Source organism: Filicampus tigris, chromosome 10, assembly GCF_054856515.1.
Source record: "Filicampus tigris isolate MCC_2025a chromosome 10, RoL_Ftig_1.0, whole genome shotgun sequence".
Taxonomy (NCBI): Eukaryota; Metazoa; Chordata; class Actinopteri; order Syngnathiformes; family Syngnathidae; genus Filicampus; species Filicampus tigris.
Genome location: NC_141226.1, coordinates 11,160,153 through 11,175,139, shown reverse-complemented (window position 1 = coordinate 11,175,139; position 14,987 = coordinate 11,160,153). Strand labels below are relative to the sequence as shown.

General features: G+C 40.8%; 1 protein-coding gene across 2 annotated transcripts in view; it reads right to left on the bottom strand.

Annotated features, from left to right (window-relative positions):
- LOC147140808 (netrin-G1-like) overlaps positions 1–14,987 on the bottom strand; it is an 82,336-nt gene that overhangs the window by 32,064 nt on the left and 35,285 nt on the right. For both annotated transcript variants that reach the window (XM_086043952.1, XM_086043953.1), the window contains exon 3: positions 10,590–11,233. In XM_086043952.1, coding sequence (XP_085900078.1) covers positions 10,590–11,233 — 644 coding nt within the window. The remainder of the gene's footprint in view (positions 1–10,589; positions 11,234–14,987) is intronic.

The following is a 14,987-nucleotide window of genomic DNA, read 5'->3' as shown; positions in this document are numbered from 1 at the left end:
TGAATTTCTTCTCAACACTAGTCTCAAATGTTGGATATTCCATTGAGATATAGAGATACTTTACTTCCTATCCAAGAGGCTTCTTGACAGGTTTTTTAATCATTTCATACTTGAGTGTAAAACGACAACGCCCTGGAGAGCAATGTTCGCTATTTTAAATATCCATTTGGGTTGAAATGACTCCTCTAATGTGACCAACCCCCAGAGAGATGTCGCCAGCAAAAATGCGCAGACGGTGAAAATTTGCACATCGGGGCCTTCTGATTTGGCCTTGTCCTGTTCAATAATGAGGGGCCTTATGGTTTAATGACTGAACACGCCAGAACTTCAACTCACTCTCACTCCCTCTCTTGCTTGCCTTCCAAATGCAAGTGTGTCATCATTTGCTCGCCGTACAGGAGTAATTCAATTTCACTTCAGCCTTTGGTGGAGCCGCAGAGACCTGCACACAGTCGTCATTTTCAATCACTGTCAACTCACTTTTTCGATTAAGGAGATCTAAGGCCCCCACGTTAACTTTTTTTTTTTTTTAATTAAACTTGAATTGTCAGACCACAAAAGCCGCCAAAAAGTTGCACAAGTTAAACAAAGTCTGCACAGGTTAAAAGAGGGCTGGGCGATAAATGTATTTTAATGACTAATTTGAGTTTAGTTAGTTAATTAGTTAGTTAGCTAGTTTGAGTTTAGCTATTTTACAAAAGGAGTCAGTATTTTCGCTAAGACACAGACAACGGCAGTTGACCGAAAATGAGCAGGATTAGTTTTACATTGTGTTCAGTCTGACAAGAAAAGATGCCAGTGAAAGGCAAGTCCTGAGTCAATCGAGCTGAAAGTTGCCAAAGACATGGTGTTCATCTAAGCATTGCAAAAGCAGTGCTTTATCTGCATTGTTGGAGACTTTTGACCTGAGGTATGTGCTTCAAAAATATTTTGCCGAGGTCACCTTTACCACCTAACCTGTAAAACTCTACATAAGAAAGGAGCGTAAAAGAGCTCGATTGAGTGGGGCATGACTCTTTAACAGAAATATGGACCAGCCGAGCTATGGATCATTTTATTAGGTTAAAATGTTGGAAAGCTTTATACACTACCTTAATTAACTAAGGATCGTGTTTACAAAAGTGACCGTATGTCACTGTGTATTTCATTGTTTTACTTTCTTTATGTAATAGCATATCGTGTCTAGCAAGGGGCTTTCATCTTGGGAATTGTGGGGAAAAGAGGCACAGACTTTTTGTGTGTGTGTATGTGTTGAGATACAGATACACACGGTTCTCTTAGCTGTGTCTTACTGTATCTTTATTGTCTGTTTGATTGTTAGTGATTAACAAAGGCGGTCTTCAAAAGCATGAACAGACTCAAGTGGATTATTCAGCAATCTGTACTAATGGTGACATTTTTCCAAGACAACACACTTATCCTCGCAATATCTGAGAAGAAAAAAATATTTACTTCTATTATTTGTGTTGACATTGCTACATGTTTGATGTATGCTTGTTTGGTGTCAGGTGGAAAACTGTCATGCAAATACCAGAAGGGGGGAAGCAAAACTTTCAAATAATGATTCAAATCATGTCATTTTAATGTCTTAATGTATTTTAATGTCTTTCTATAAGTCAAGGGAAAATTCGATTCACATCATAAATTCTTTTTCTGTAAGTCAAGGAAAAATTCGATTCACATCATAAATTTGATTTTTTTGGGGGGAAAATCTGAGATTTTATTTTAAGGCCATATGACCCAGGTTTAAATTAAAATAAGACTACTGTAAAATTACTACTACTGTAAAAACACAGATTAAAATAAAAGAACCATAAAAACCTTTAAGGTTGCACAGGTTAAAACTAAACCACAATAAAAATCCAAGAGTTATGCAAGTTACAAAGAAATTAAAGCAACACCCCCCTAAATTGTGGAGTTTAAATAAAATTGAAAAGTTCTAATAAAAGTTGCAAAGGTTATGATTAAAGTAATGTATGGTATGGAGATTAAAGTAACCAGGTTAAAATAAAATTCTCTTAAAATGCTTCATCGTTGCGGGGAATAACACTAAACTACAATAAAACATAAGTAAGACTACGCAAGAAAATAAAAAAATAATATTGGTTGAAATCAGAGTACCATCCTGATGGTTGTGCAGGTACAAATTAAAACTACTGTAAAATCCCTAAAGGTTGTTCAGGTAAAAATGAATACTGTACTCAAAAATGTCTGCAGGTAAAAAAACAAACCAATAAGAAAACCTCAAAATGTATGCATGTAAAAATAAAACTACCATAAATGCCCAGAAATTGCGCAGATTATAATAAGACTACCATAAAACCCACCAAAGTTGGGCAGGATCAAGTTACATTACAAATGAAAACAAGTTTGTGAAGAATCTTGCACATTGTGAGTTTGAGGATGTTAGTGAGTTGCCCTTGAACTGCACGTCAAATAATGAAGGCTTACATTGAACAGCTGTTGTTTTCTTTGTAACGTCACATTGAATAGGATGGGTGAGGGCTGAGGACGAAAAAACAAAACAGGAGGTCAAAAGAGACGGGGAATAAAACAAGACAATGTTGGGAATGACACGGAGGAGATGAGTGCAATCGCGCATTAGCAGCTTATGGATTTAGCTGCTTCCACGGTTCCCAGGCCCTCCGACCAGCCTCCCTTTGCACATGTGCAGCTCTGACCACGCGGCCGGCCGCTAGCGGTTGCGTCTTAATTAGCCAACAGACATGTGATCAATAAATGAGGAAAGGTGGGACAAGTGTGCCTGGTTCAAGGTTTTCCTGTATGCTGCTGTAGCGTGCGATCAATAGTCGCACTAATCTCGCCACACAACTTGGTGAAGGTGAAGGAAAACACTCACTGCCTTTTCTATAAAGGCTTACATAACAGAATGTCAGCGGTGTACGACTCGACTCGGGAATGAACAAGGAGATCTCAGTCGCTCAGGTTCCTCCATTTTGTCATCTCGAGTTGAATTCTTCAGTTTTTATTGGGAGTGCCTTCTGTGGGCTTGTTTATGATGGCATTATTACAGTAAATATCAGAGCTGGGCATTCCACCAACGCAGCGGACGGTCTGCCTATCTGCACATGACGGACACCCATTTTGTAGGCGATTGTTGGTAGTCGGAAATGCTAACGGAAGCCCATTTAAAATGATAGTCAGACTGGCCTATAGGAGATCAATATTTGGTCCGGCCGGACAAAATGGCGGATAAACAGACGGTGGAAGGGTACCCCGGCTGTAGGTGGAAGGCGGACTGGAACAATAATGAGTTGTAGTTGCCTGGGGGACAGATTTGAATGATGGACCAGGCTGTGAACAACAGGCTTCCATGGCGCAGTAAGACACTCTTTCACTCTTTCTATTCAAATATCGGCCAGCGAGGGGAATGAAAGTTTAGTCGGAATCGCCGACGAAAGCCCGTTTAAAATTAGAGATGGACCGGCCTGTAGACAGGTATTAATTTTTCCTCCTGGAAAAAAAGGTGAATGATGGACGACGGAAGGATACACACGCTGCAGGAGGATGACATATAACGGACGCCAAATTTTTAGTAAGATGCCCAGCTCTGCAAATAACCATTAAATTTAGTAAGCCGAATGCATTCTGAGACATGGTATGGAGGGGATGTATTCAAAATTGGTCTAAGGTACTTCAGCCAATCAGGATGCAAAATACAATGCAGGGTTTGTACGCTGTAAAAAACAGCATGCTGGATTGCATTGTAAAAAATACAGACAGTCAATTAGGACACAATATGGGTCCGTACGCTGTAAAAAACAGCATGCACAATACAGAAGCACTGTAAAAAAAAATCTGCAATGAAGCGAGTCCGAAAATGGTGAACCGCGATATAGCAGGGACCACTGTAAGACGGGAAAAAAGTATTTATGCAATATACAGAGGCCAATTCATTCCATTCATGTCCATGTCTACAGGTTTCCTGGTTCTGGGAAGCCTTCCATGCCTGATGGAGAGTTTATCAGCACATACAAGGATTTCTTGCAAGGCGCTGACACACAGTGATAAGGCTTTCACCTTCGCTTCTGGCCGGAGGGCTGTCGACGTTGCTGGGAAGTCTAATCAGCCTCTCGCTACTGACTTGTTGATCCACCTCTGGACACAAGCGGTCTATTCATTTTATTTCAATTTACACCGCAAAGTTTTTGGTGAGAAAATTGCATTTGATGCCCAGGAGCAGAGAAGTTGGTAGAATTGGATGAATAACTTGTTTTTCCTACCCATCCAAGCTTTTTCTAATGAAAGGGAAAATAAGATATTTTTGGGAGATGCTATTCCATGCTTGCTAGGCGTCTTTGTATTTTACAAGGCATTTATCCGTGTTGGAGTGTATCTATGGAGAGTCTTACTACCCAACATGGACTGTAAGTCCCTGCAGAGGGCTGAGGTGGGAGTAGAACACTGTCTTTAAGAGCAGTATAAGGTGATTCAAGCAACATTTTGTATGTATTTTATATATATATATATATATATATATATATATATATATATATATATATATATATATATATATATATATATATATATATATATATATGGAAAGCTTGTCTTAAGCTGAACAATATCAAATTAGTATCACATTTTCGGCTAAAACGGTTAGCGAGCATGGAAGTGTGATCATGCTACTGTGTATTACTCTGACAAACGTATAACATTGGTTTAGTGTGTTGTTTAGTATGTAGCATGTGACAAATAGTTAAAGTTAGTTAGGGTTGGGTACCTTTCACATTTGAACCGGTACCTGGGAATCGAAACCGGTACCCAGCAGTACAAATTTTTGCTATTTAACATTAACATTAATTAACTGCACCTTTCAGAGTAGACAGTCCAAGGCACACCTGTGCGCTGATCATGATGTCTAATCAGCATCTTCATATGGCACACCTGTGAGGTGGGATGGATTATCTCAGCAAAGGAGAAGTGCTCACTACCACAGATTTATACTGGTTTGTGAACAATATTTGAAAGAAATGGTGATATTGTTTACATGGAAAAAATTTTATACCTTTGCGTTCATCTCATAAAAGATGGGAGCAAAACAAAAGTGTTGCATTTATATTTTTGTTGAGTATGTGTATACATATACAGGAAGTCCTCGAATTACGACGCCCGTCCCTCTTCCTCCATTTTGTCCCCAGCACCATAGTGACTACGTTTACATGCAGTCAATATTCGGGTAAGGTCAAAATTCAGATTTCTGAAACAATCTGAATATCCCGTTTACATGAATGAGAGGACAGAGTTGTTCCGGCATTTCAATAACCCTCTGTGACGGCGACGCGCGGCGTCATGACTCAAATGGACGCCTTTTCTGCGCATTATTTTCAACTGTCAAGAAAACACTTGTCTAACATAATATCACTTAAATCGTCATCATCCGACTTTGAATGTTTCTTAGACAAGGAAGCAAGCAGTATTTTTAGCCAAAAACAAAGTACAACAGCTCTGTTCTTCGTTCTCCGCTGCTTCTCTCGCAAGCCGTACGATACATTCATGAACCTCGGAAACATCACAACTCAGCAAAACACAAATCCGACCACAACACAGATATCCTAATTCGTTACAATATGCTGTTGAACATTCAAAGATTTCAATGTTTAAAAAGTGTAAATAATTTCATAAAGACTATAAAGTTACTGTATTTCATTATAAAGAGTTTTAATACAGTTAGCAATAATTGTAACTGTTATTGTAAGTATTTTTTTTTCATCACAAAAAGTGTACATGTACTGTAATGACAACTTGTCTTTAACTTGAATACTTAGATGTGTCATAGGCTGTTGCTGCTGAGTGTTTAAAGATTTCAGTGTCTTAATAATTTACAAAACTAAGAGATCTTTATTGTTATTGTATTTTTTATTCTGGTGTCATTTCTTAGAACCCGAATGGTTCGCTTTTATTTTATTTTTTCTAAAAAAAAAAACATGTACCATTTACTTGTCATCTTTTCTATAATAAACATATATTTTTTTAAAAATCTGTTTTTGTACTGAAAATATACCGAACCAAACTTTCCAAGAAACCGAACCGAACCGAAATGTGATTTAGCGTACCGTTACACCCCTAATATAAACAGTTGAAAGTTTGTGGCTAAACCCTTTTATTAGGACAAAATGAATATGATATCCACCAGTTGAAGATGATGAATATGATGAATATTAGTAACAATCCAAATTTAGGTTAAAACCTTGTGCTGCTAAATCAGGCATAACATTATGAATTTATGTGATATTTTGATCTTTGTGTAAATGTGATGTTCTACCTTGCTATCCATCATTACAAGCGCATAGGCAATAGACATTTACAAGTAGTTGTCATTGATGTTTCTGGTGCCAAAGCTAAGTAATAACTTAATTGTGACTAACTTGTGTATTATCAAGAGTAGCTTGCTCCAATGAAACATCTCTTAACGCGAAGCACACATCTCATTTGTTGAATGGGCTGAGCTCAAATTTGGAATAACCTGGCAAACTCGGCAGCATCCCCACTTTCCGCTGACACATCCCCGGTGATTGCCATTTAATCAGCCGAAACTCTCTCAATTACAAAATTAGTCTCATGCCAATTTGCCAATGTGCTAATGGATCTCGTCTGCCAACCGAATAGCAATTAGGGACTAACCGTTTCAATTCACCTCGGGGCCCCTCTGATTGGTCATTACTAGCCTAGTTATCCTCACATAAACCAACCGCCAGGCTGGCAGCACCGCTCCTGTGTGGAGAGCAGCTGCCGGTGCTTTATGACCATCTTGAGGGCCCTTTTCCTGCGCCGTGAAGACAATGTTTCCATTCCCCTGAAAAGCAACCCAGAGCAGCAGAGGCGTTTTACCTTGTCCTAATTAAATGTCTCTTAATGTTCTGTAAATGTACATTTTATGGCTAGAACTATAGCGTAGAGGGAGTCATAGCTCTGTTGACAGAAGGTAAGTGAATCGTTTGTATGGGAGTGCTAGGTGATTGGTGTTACATCGAGGCAAATTAAAAAAGCATTTACGGCCACGATTAAGAACGATCTCTATTGTGTGGAGTTGATTGTAGATTAATGGCATCTTAAAACAACTCGCAGAGACGCTGTTGATTTCAACTAGTTTTCTGTCTAAAGAAAGTCAGCACAACGACTGTGCGATATTGTCTTGGAAACAGAAGTTCAGAAAATTCAAAAAGGACATATATAGAGGAATTGATCATTGATTTTCTCCATTGTACACCAAGGTGAATGCCTATCCCTTATATTAATAAAATACGATATAATATTAATGCAAGGGATGGGCACTTCTTTTGCTGGTCCGTCCTCTGTCCTCTGTCCGTGACCTGGGCACCCTTCCGTCGTCGTCCTCCGACCTCCGACCCCCTCCGTCCTTGTCCTTTTAAAGCGCTTGCATCCTTACATTCCGTCAGTCTGTACATAAGATTGCGTTATAACGTAATACTATTGTGTTTTATTGCAAAACTTTTGCGTTAAAACACAATAGGTTTTTCAGTTTTATTATGTTAGTTTGCAATAAAATAATTATTGCAATATAACACAATGTTATCTTAGGAGGAGAACGAAAGACTTCCACATCCGGGTCGTTGCTTTAAGTGTACGGCGGCGCTGCATGAGCATGAATGACGGTTTGGAGAGATTTTTACGCTCTAGATATGTCCCGGACAAGGACATACTTTGCATGAAAAGGGATAAGGTATGTACTAAATCTTAAAAAGTAATTAATAAAACAAAATTGCTATCCACCTTTTTCCTCATCAGTGAAATGGATGTCCACTAGAGGGCAGACTATGCCTGTGAGTACAATGTTACTGCAGGGAATGTGCATGAAAAATTCAAAAAGTACTCTACAGTGTTGTGCAGGCCTTTAAAGGCGGCTCTGTGGTAACAGAGAAGAGAACAGTGGTCTTTCTTTTAAAAGAACCCAACACAACACGTCAGTCGGTACTTGACCCAGTTATGAACGATTACAGGGACGGACGAAAACCCACTTCTGTTCTTGCTTAGTCCGTCCTTTTCAAAATAACTTCTTGTACCTCGTCTCCAAAATAGGCGCCTGTCCGAGACGGACGCACGTACCGTTCCATCCCTTGGACGGTCCCAATGCCAATCTCTGACTAATACAATACACTTACTCGCTGGTCATCTAAACTGTTGTGAACGAGGATGAGGAATGAGGGCTCAGCCGAGTCCAGCACCCATAGCTGCTAATAAGCGCTGGCCCTGGCATTTCCCTGACCCCTTGAAACTGCAGTGTTTGTGACACTGCTTGGCCTTGGCACCAAATCTGGTGTGGTAGAAATGCGGGCCATCACCGTGGGTGTGGTGTTTATTGTGTCCTCTGGGAGTGGTGGCAGGGCCCAGGTGTTCTGGTTGGGTCTTGGCACATGGACCACCTGTTGGTGACTGGCCAACAGCATCCTCACCTGTATCTGACCATTCACACAGCAAGCAACAAGCTACTGCCCTACCGCAATTGTCTCTGTAAATTTGCCACACTTAATATCTTAATAGGACAAACCGCAGTGGCTAATGTCCTGCTTCAGTGAGCTCCATCTTGAAAGGTACAGAGGAATAAATTCCAGCTCTACTGTTATGCCCAGCCATGCAAAGCAGTCAGAAGAAAGTCGATTACATGCTGTTAGTACATTTCAGAATCTGAAAGCAATAAAATAAACATGGAACCCGCATTAAGAAATTCCACTCACAACGCACACAAGGCAATCGTAGCCTCGCGTCCATGCTGAGTTCAAATATAATCATTGATTTAGAAGACGAAGGGCCTTATTTACTAAAAGTACAAACAGTGGGTACTGGGGCTGTTTGATTATGCCTAATAAGAAAATCCCGATTATTTTCTCTCAAACCCGATTTTACGATTACGATTCCTTTGTAAAATAAAAAAGAATGAAAAATGAAGTATTTTGAATGTCTTTTATTTAAACTTAATTTTTCTTTCTTTGAACTCAAAATGCCAGTCAATTTAAGTTCAATGAAGGGGATCGGCTGGCTAAAATGCAGCCTCCTACCAGCCTGACCAGAGCAGGGATGATTCAGAATGGTTCAGTTCTATTCCAGGCAATTTCCAAGTTTCAATCCTGGGCTTCTTGCTCACCATCGACCTGGCCAATTCCGTCAGTTGAGCATACGCTCCACTTCACTTCCTCACTCACTCGACAGTCGGCTCAGCTAGTCGGCTACTGCAGCAAACAATCCTCCACATGTGTCACTTGTGGACAATCGCTTCCGCATTTCAGCAATTGGATTGAACGCGCTACTCACGTGACCCCATGACAAACACGGAAGTAACCGCCGGAAAACAGAGATCTTAATACGAAGAAAAGAGTAACAGAAAGTACAAATACGAAGAGAATGTACAAACAGAACACAATACCGAAAGTACAAATGGCCTACACTTAAATACACCAAAATTAACAAAATCGAACGTGCCAATTTGAACGTTTTTAACATCGTTTTATCCAGAAAATTCGGTAACGGTTCAAAATCGCTTAATCGAGCAGCCCTAGTGGGTACTTAATTGTGTGTACATTCTTACCAAATTGAGCGCACTGTTGGTGGGTATGTCCTCGATTATTTAGGTTCTTTTACTATGATCCTAAAAAGTGAGTGTTAAATCGCATGCTCACACAATAACAGAGTGTGCACTGTTGTCAGCAGTAGTAAAAGTGGTAGGGACTGCTGTATTTGAAAGAGTGATTTGTGCTTAAGTAGCTTTGAAGGTCTTCACCATATATATGAACCTAGGCAGATACAACACTTTCCTTTTGAGCTGCGTTCCTACAACGATGCTAAGCTAGGATGTGCAGTGAATTCCAAGTGCGTGAACGTCAAGATAACCAAAAGAATAAGGATACTGGCACATTGCACTGTACTACATATGCTTGTGCACAATCAAGAGAGTGGTAATCGATAGCAAGAAATGATAGATTTTTTGTCTTTTCTTTGCTTGTGAACTAAAATGTCTGTTGATTTTAGTCCAGTTTTTATTTAATGAACTACATTTTCATCGCTTAATTTTTTTAAATTAGTCAACGAAAACACATACTGATTTAGTCATATTTAATGTTTATTAATGGCCGTTGGAGGTTTTAGTCTCATGTTGTCTAGTTTTCGTCCATTGAAAAATGCGCGTTGACGAAAATATTTTCGTCTAGTTTTCATTAACGAAATTAACACTAGCTAGCACCAATTGTCACAGTGTGCTGAAATGATCCAGATACAAAGGAAATGAAGAGTTGAAAAGAGTTCTGTCATAGGTGCCAACAGGTGCCGTCCCGGTCCCTTCCCCCGCGAATAGCAGGGGTCGAGTGCACTACCACTGGTTTTCCATTTGATTGTTTTATATTTATGGCCGAGAAGTGTTTTGCATACAAATCTTTACTATAATTATGAAAGCACTACTTAATTATCGACGTACTATGGCACATTCTGAAAAGTTCAAGTAACATCATCTCCATAAGAACGGAACTCTGTTGTAAACCGAGGGCCTCCAGACCACTTAAAATGAGGCTAAATGGATTCAATAGGACCTTGTCAAAGTTTAAAAAAACGTTTCTCACCTTCCTTGTACTTTGATGTCGGAGATGGCGTAGAAGTATCTGGACAGGTTATTTTCGTCCACCATGGTGGCACCAGTGGCTGGCTTCAGCAGCTTAATCCTTAGGTCGGTTATGGTGAAGAAGTCCCTCAGGTTCTTGGTGGTGTCCAGCTGGCCATACAAGGAGGCCATGTTGTGCAGGCGTGGCCCGGCGAACAGGGCAAAGCGGTCCTTGATCTCAAAGCGAACTGTCTTATCGTTCTTCCACACGTAGCCTCGCGAGTAGTCCTCGGTGCAGATGATGTCCAGCAGGGTGCGCTGGGTGAGGTCGCCAACTGTCTTTGGCTCCATGGTGAAGCCGTCCAAACAGTCGGTGGCATAGAACTGGTAGGGCGTCCACGTTCGGCCGTAATCCAGCGACTTCTCCAGGACCATCTGCTCCGGTCGGCCCGACTCAAAGGTGAGTATGATGTCATCGGTCAGCTCGATGGTCTTGTTCCACGATAGTGTGATGTTGACTTGCAGAGGCTTGGGGTATTTCTTCCATGAGGTGGACTGCCAGAAGGTAGTGGGGTTGCGACCTTCAAAGTCAAACATCAGCTCGGGCGGATGAGCCAATTCCTCAGTGCTTGCATCACACTCGTTGTTACACATGTAAGGGTTCTCCTGAAAAGACAACAAAAAAGGTGCGATCCTGTCAGTTCATGTAACCCGAACCACATGCCAGGTTTCTGCATAGAGGACAAAAGAAATGGTGCGATCATTTGAATATATATTGTCTAACACTAATGTAAGCCTAATTCTTAACACACTGATAACGGTAGGATTCTCCTGGAAATATAAGTACAATAAAAATGGTGTGTTTGTGTATGCTCATGGAACCATAACCCCTAACCTTATCCCAACCACATGTAAAGAAAACCTACACATACCCGAAACATACCATAACGCTTAACCCTAACCCCCAAGCGAAGCATAATAGTACCACAGCTCTTCGCAGCCTTCACAGAATCCCACATTGGGATAATTTGATAATCATCGGAATAACATTGTAGAGCCACTTCAATGCCATTTTATAGCAAGAATTAAGAAATACAAGTGGGATGTATTTATGTGAAGTGAAAATCTCAGTGCACTTCAAAAATGCCATTCTTGGTTCCCCACTTTCACCATTAAAAACCAAGCATTGTCTTCCTTCCGCCAGTGTCCACTAAAACTCTTCTATCACATTCAGATCCATGTGTACTTTATTAGGCACGCACACTGGATACATAGTGCAGCTCATTAAGATGTCGCTGCGGATTCTCGCATAATACCCTTCCGCCGCCACCGCCCAAACTGCCGCTGTAATTGATATTCCTGTGTGGTATTTCAGCCCCGAGACGGGACTGGAATCCAAATGAGATGTTTCTTATAAAACACCGGGGTCACATGTATTTTTCATGGGGTCCCACAGTCTGCTGTGTGAACCAGAGGCATCCACCCAGTCTATTTGTGTGTGTCATCTCAATGCAATTGCCTATGAGTGGGATATAGCACTCAAGTGTGTGTATGAGAGATCAGAAGGCACACTCCCATTGACATTCTGCTCACCCCTAGCCCCCCCCCGGAACATTGAGGTTAAGTGCTGATGAGATTCACATCCACTGTAAAGCGGCTCGATAATCAGCAATCATCTGACACCCTACACGCTGGAATTATCTAAAGGTGAGAACAATCATTTCGGCTACGCCCAGTCGCTTATCGCTTGCTCTCTCTTTCGCTCTCTATGAGCGAGATTGACACGGGTGGCAAGGATCGCCGCAAAAGAATACTGATAAGAATTTGCCGTTAAATTTTTATTTTACAGCGCTGCTCGCTGCTTTTTTTCTTTCCATTATTCAACTTGAGAGGCATTTATTTAATGCTTTGTGGAGCTCAAAGAATGTCTAAAATGTGCATGAGATTTTAAGCAACAAAGCCTCCATTACCAAGATTTGTTACGGCCGCACACGTGAAAAAAGTTAACCGCTCCATAACCCTACAATTTAAGACTAAGGATAATACTCATCCATTGATGACTTGCGTTGCTCATTTTCTCACAAGTTTTTTGTGTGAATTTTAAATTTTAATAATGATTATTCTTTTGTGCCACTATTATTGTACACATTTTTTCCATAAACATAAAAAGAAGTTACCCACTCTATGGTAAAAACTGTATGAAACTAAGTAAAAATACTTATCCAGTGATGACTCGCCCCGTAGTAGTTTAACGAAGCAGAAGTGGAGGCGAGTTGACATCCTGCATCATATTTTTTCATGTTCTTAACTGTCAGAGGAGCTAACGTTAGAGCTGAATGTTTCTAACATAATGAAAATGTTAAGGTATATTTTTCTTAACCACAAAAAGGTATTAATTCTATTTACTCTTGAGTTGCTGGAGTTTCAAGTACACTTCGAATTTAAAGTTATAGTGCAAATTTTAAAGGCATGTTTTTCGTTGCCATTAAAAGAAGTTAACCAGAAGTTAACTTTTTAACAATAATAAAAAAAAAAAAAAAAACATAAAAACAATACTCTTCTTTTGATGGGTAAGAGACGCAGGAACATTTTTCCTCTTTTTTTTCCTCCTACATGGTGACGCGCAGCAACTTTGCGGTCTCCTAGCTAGCACTCTGAGGCGGACTGACCAACGTGAATTCACGGCTCGCAGCTGGTTCTCAGTTGTACTCAGATTTTTTTTTTTTTTTTAACTCCACCCCCACGGTGATGCTGCAAGACCTTGAAGCCATCAGAAAGGACTGACCTATGGGTGTGCATGTGTGGCTGTGTTGCTTAAAACAGAAATGTATTTGTGGTGTGTGTGAACCTTATGTTGATGAAGCTATCCTCCATGAAATGTGCCCGCACGCAGCACAATTCTGGTCCTGAAATGCTTAGGTGTTTCTTCAAAAGTAAATTGAAGCAGTTTATTCCTCAACTCCTGTGAGGTTGTTGGCTAATTTAACGCAGTACTGGGCAAGAATTCGACCTTAATAAAACATTTTGACAACTCTTTTGATGAAACATTGACTTACAAGTACTTGAATCGGACTTTTGTCATGCCCTGGGGGGGGGGGGGTCGGTCTGTGTCATTTTTACCGGCACTAAGCAACTTTGAGGAGGATGGGAGCAACCCTGGCACACAAAAAAAATACACAAATGTCCTGAATTGCTTTACGGCATACTCACTTCCTCCTTTCGCTATAAGGAAGGGAGTCGATTAGAATCTCTACACGCTATTACTGGTGTCATGGCAGAAGCCCCAAAAACAAACAAAAAAACAAAAGTATTGTTTAAGGAAAATTAGATTCATTACCTCGTGGCTATTCGTCTTTCACACACCCACTGGAAATAGAAATGTAATTCAGTCCAACTTGCAGGCCAGCGAGAGCTCAGGATTTCACGACACTATGGGCTGGCGCGCATGGGAAATGCAGTTGACTTTTGTCAAAACACTACCGCTTTTGTCCACATGGCGTCGCCATAATCAACAAAAACTGACACGACACAGTGTTGCTTTAAAGTTGTAGCTTTGCACAAGGTGCAGGAGCGTTGTTGACGTCAGCCAATTTTGCTGAAATGAGTTCTAACCTTTGTAGTTGTTAGACGAACAGCAGCTAGCAAGTGGGTGGGTCGCTATAGCTACCAACTAATGTTAGCAGTTGATGACACTGTCAATCAGAACTAAGCTCCAGTGAAATGTTGCGAGAGTTGTTTAAGTTTCGCATAATTGTTTCGATCTTGATCTAGCTATCAAGTAGCTAACAGTAATAGCAAATAGCAACTAGTAGCACATCAGAAGTTGGCAGCACTGCGCTGACTTTGCCATCTGAAATCTAGCATAATGTTGTTTTAATCTTCTAAGAGTTTGTGCTAATTTTACAGCAGCGCCACAGTCGGCAGCTAGCAAGCTAGCGGCTATAGTGTGCAGCTAATGTTAGCAGTTTACACTGCTGCCTTGATCTCGCCATTTCTTCAGTCACAACTGCAAATCAGAGCATTAGCGTGGTCTTGGTAGAGTTGCTGTAGTCTCGTTATGTTGTTTCGATCTCAAGCAATCGCTAGCGGCTGGCGCTAGAATATAACGTTAGCAGTTGACACCACTGCCTGGACTTTGCTATCTTTTTAGCCTGAACTGAGCTCTTGTGAGAAGTTTTCGTGCACCTTGTCTGGCACATTTTCTTAGTCACTTGCTGCTTTTATCTCCTTCCATTCATCTGAAGAGGTGAAGAGGTTCGATATATGACCCCACTCCCGTTCCCCTGATACAGATCTCCTCACTTCATTTTTATTTCCTTTTGTAGCCACCCCACACTATCAGCCACTTGCTCTTCAGCAGGGAGTCAATAACAAAGCCACGCAGCGGCAAGATTGCGTCGCGAGCTGGCTCAAAGGCGCG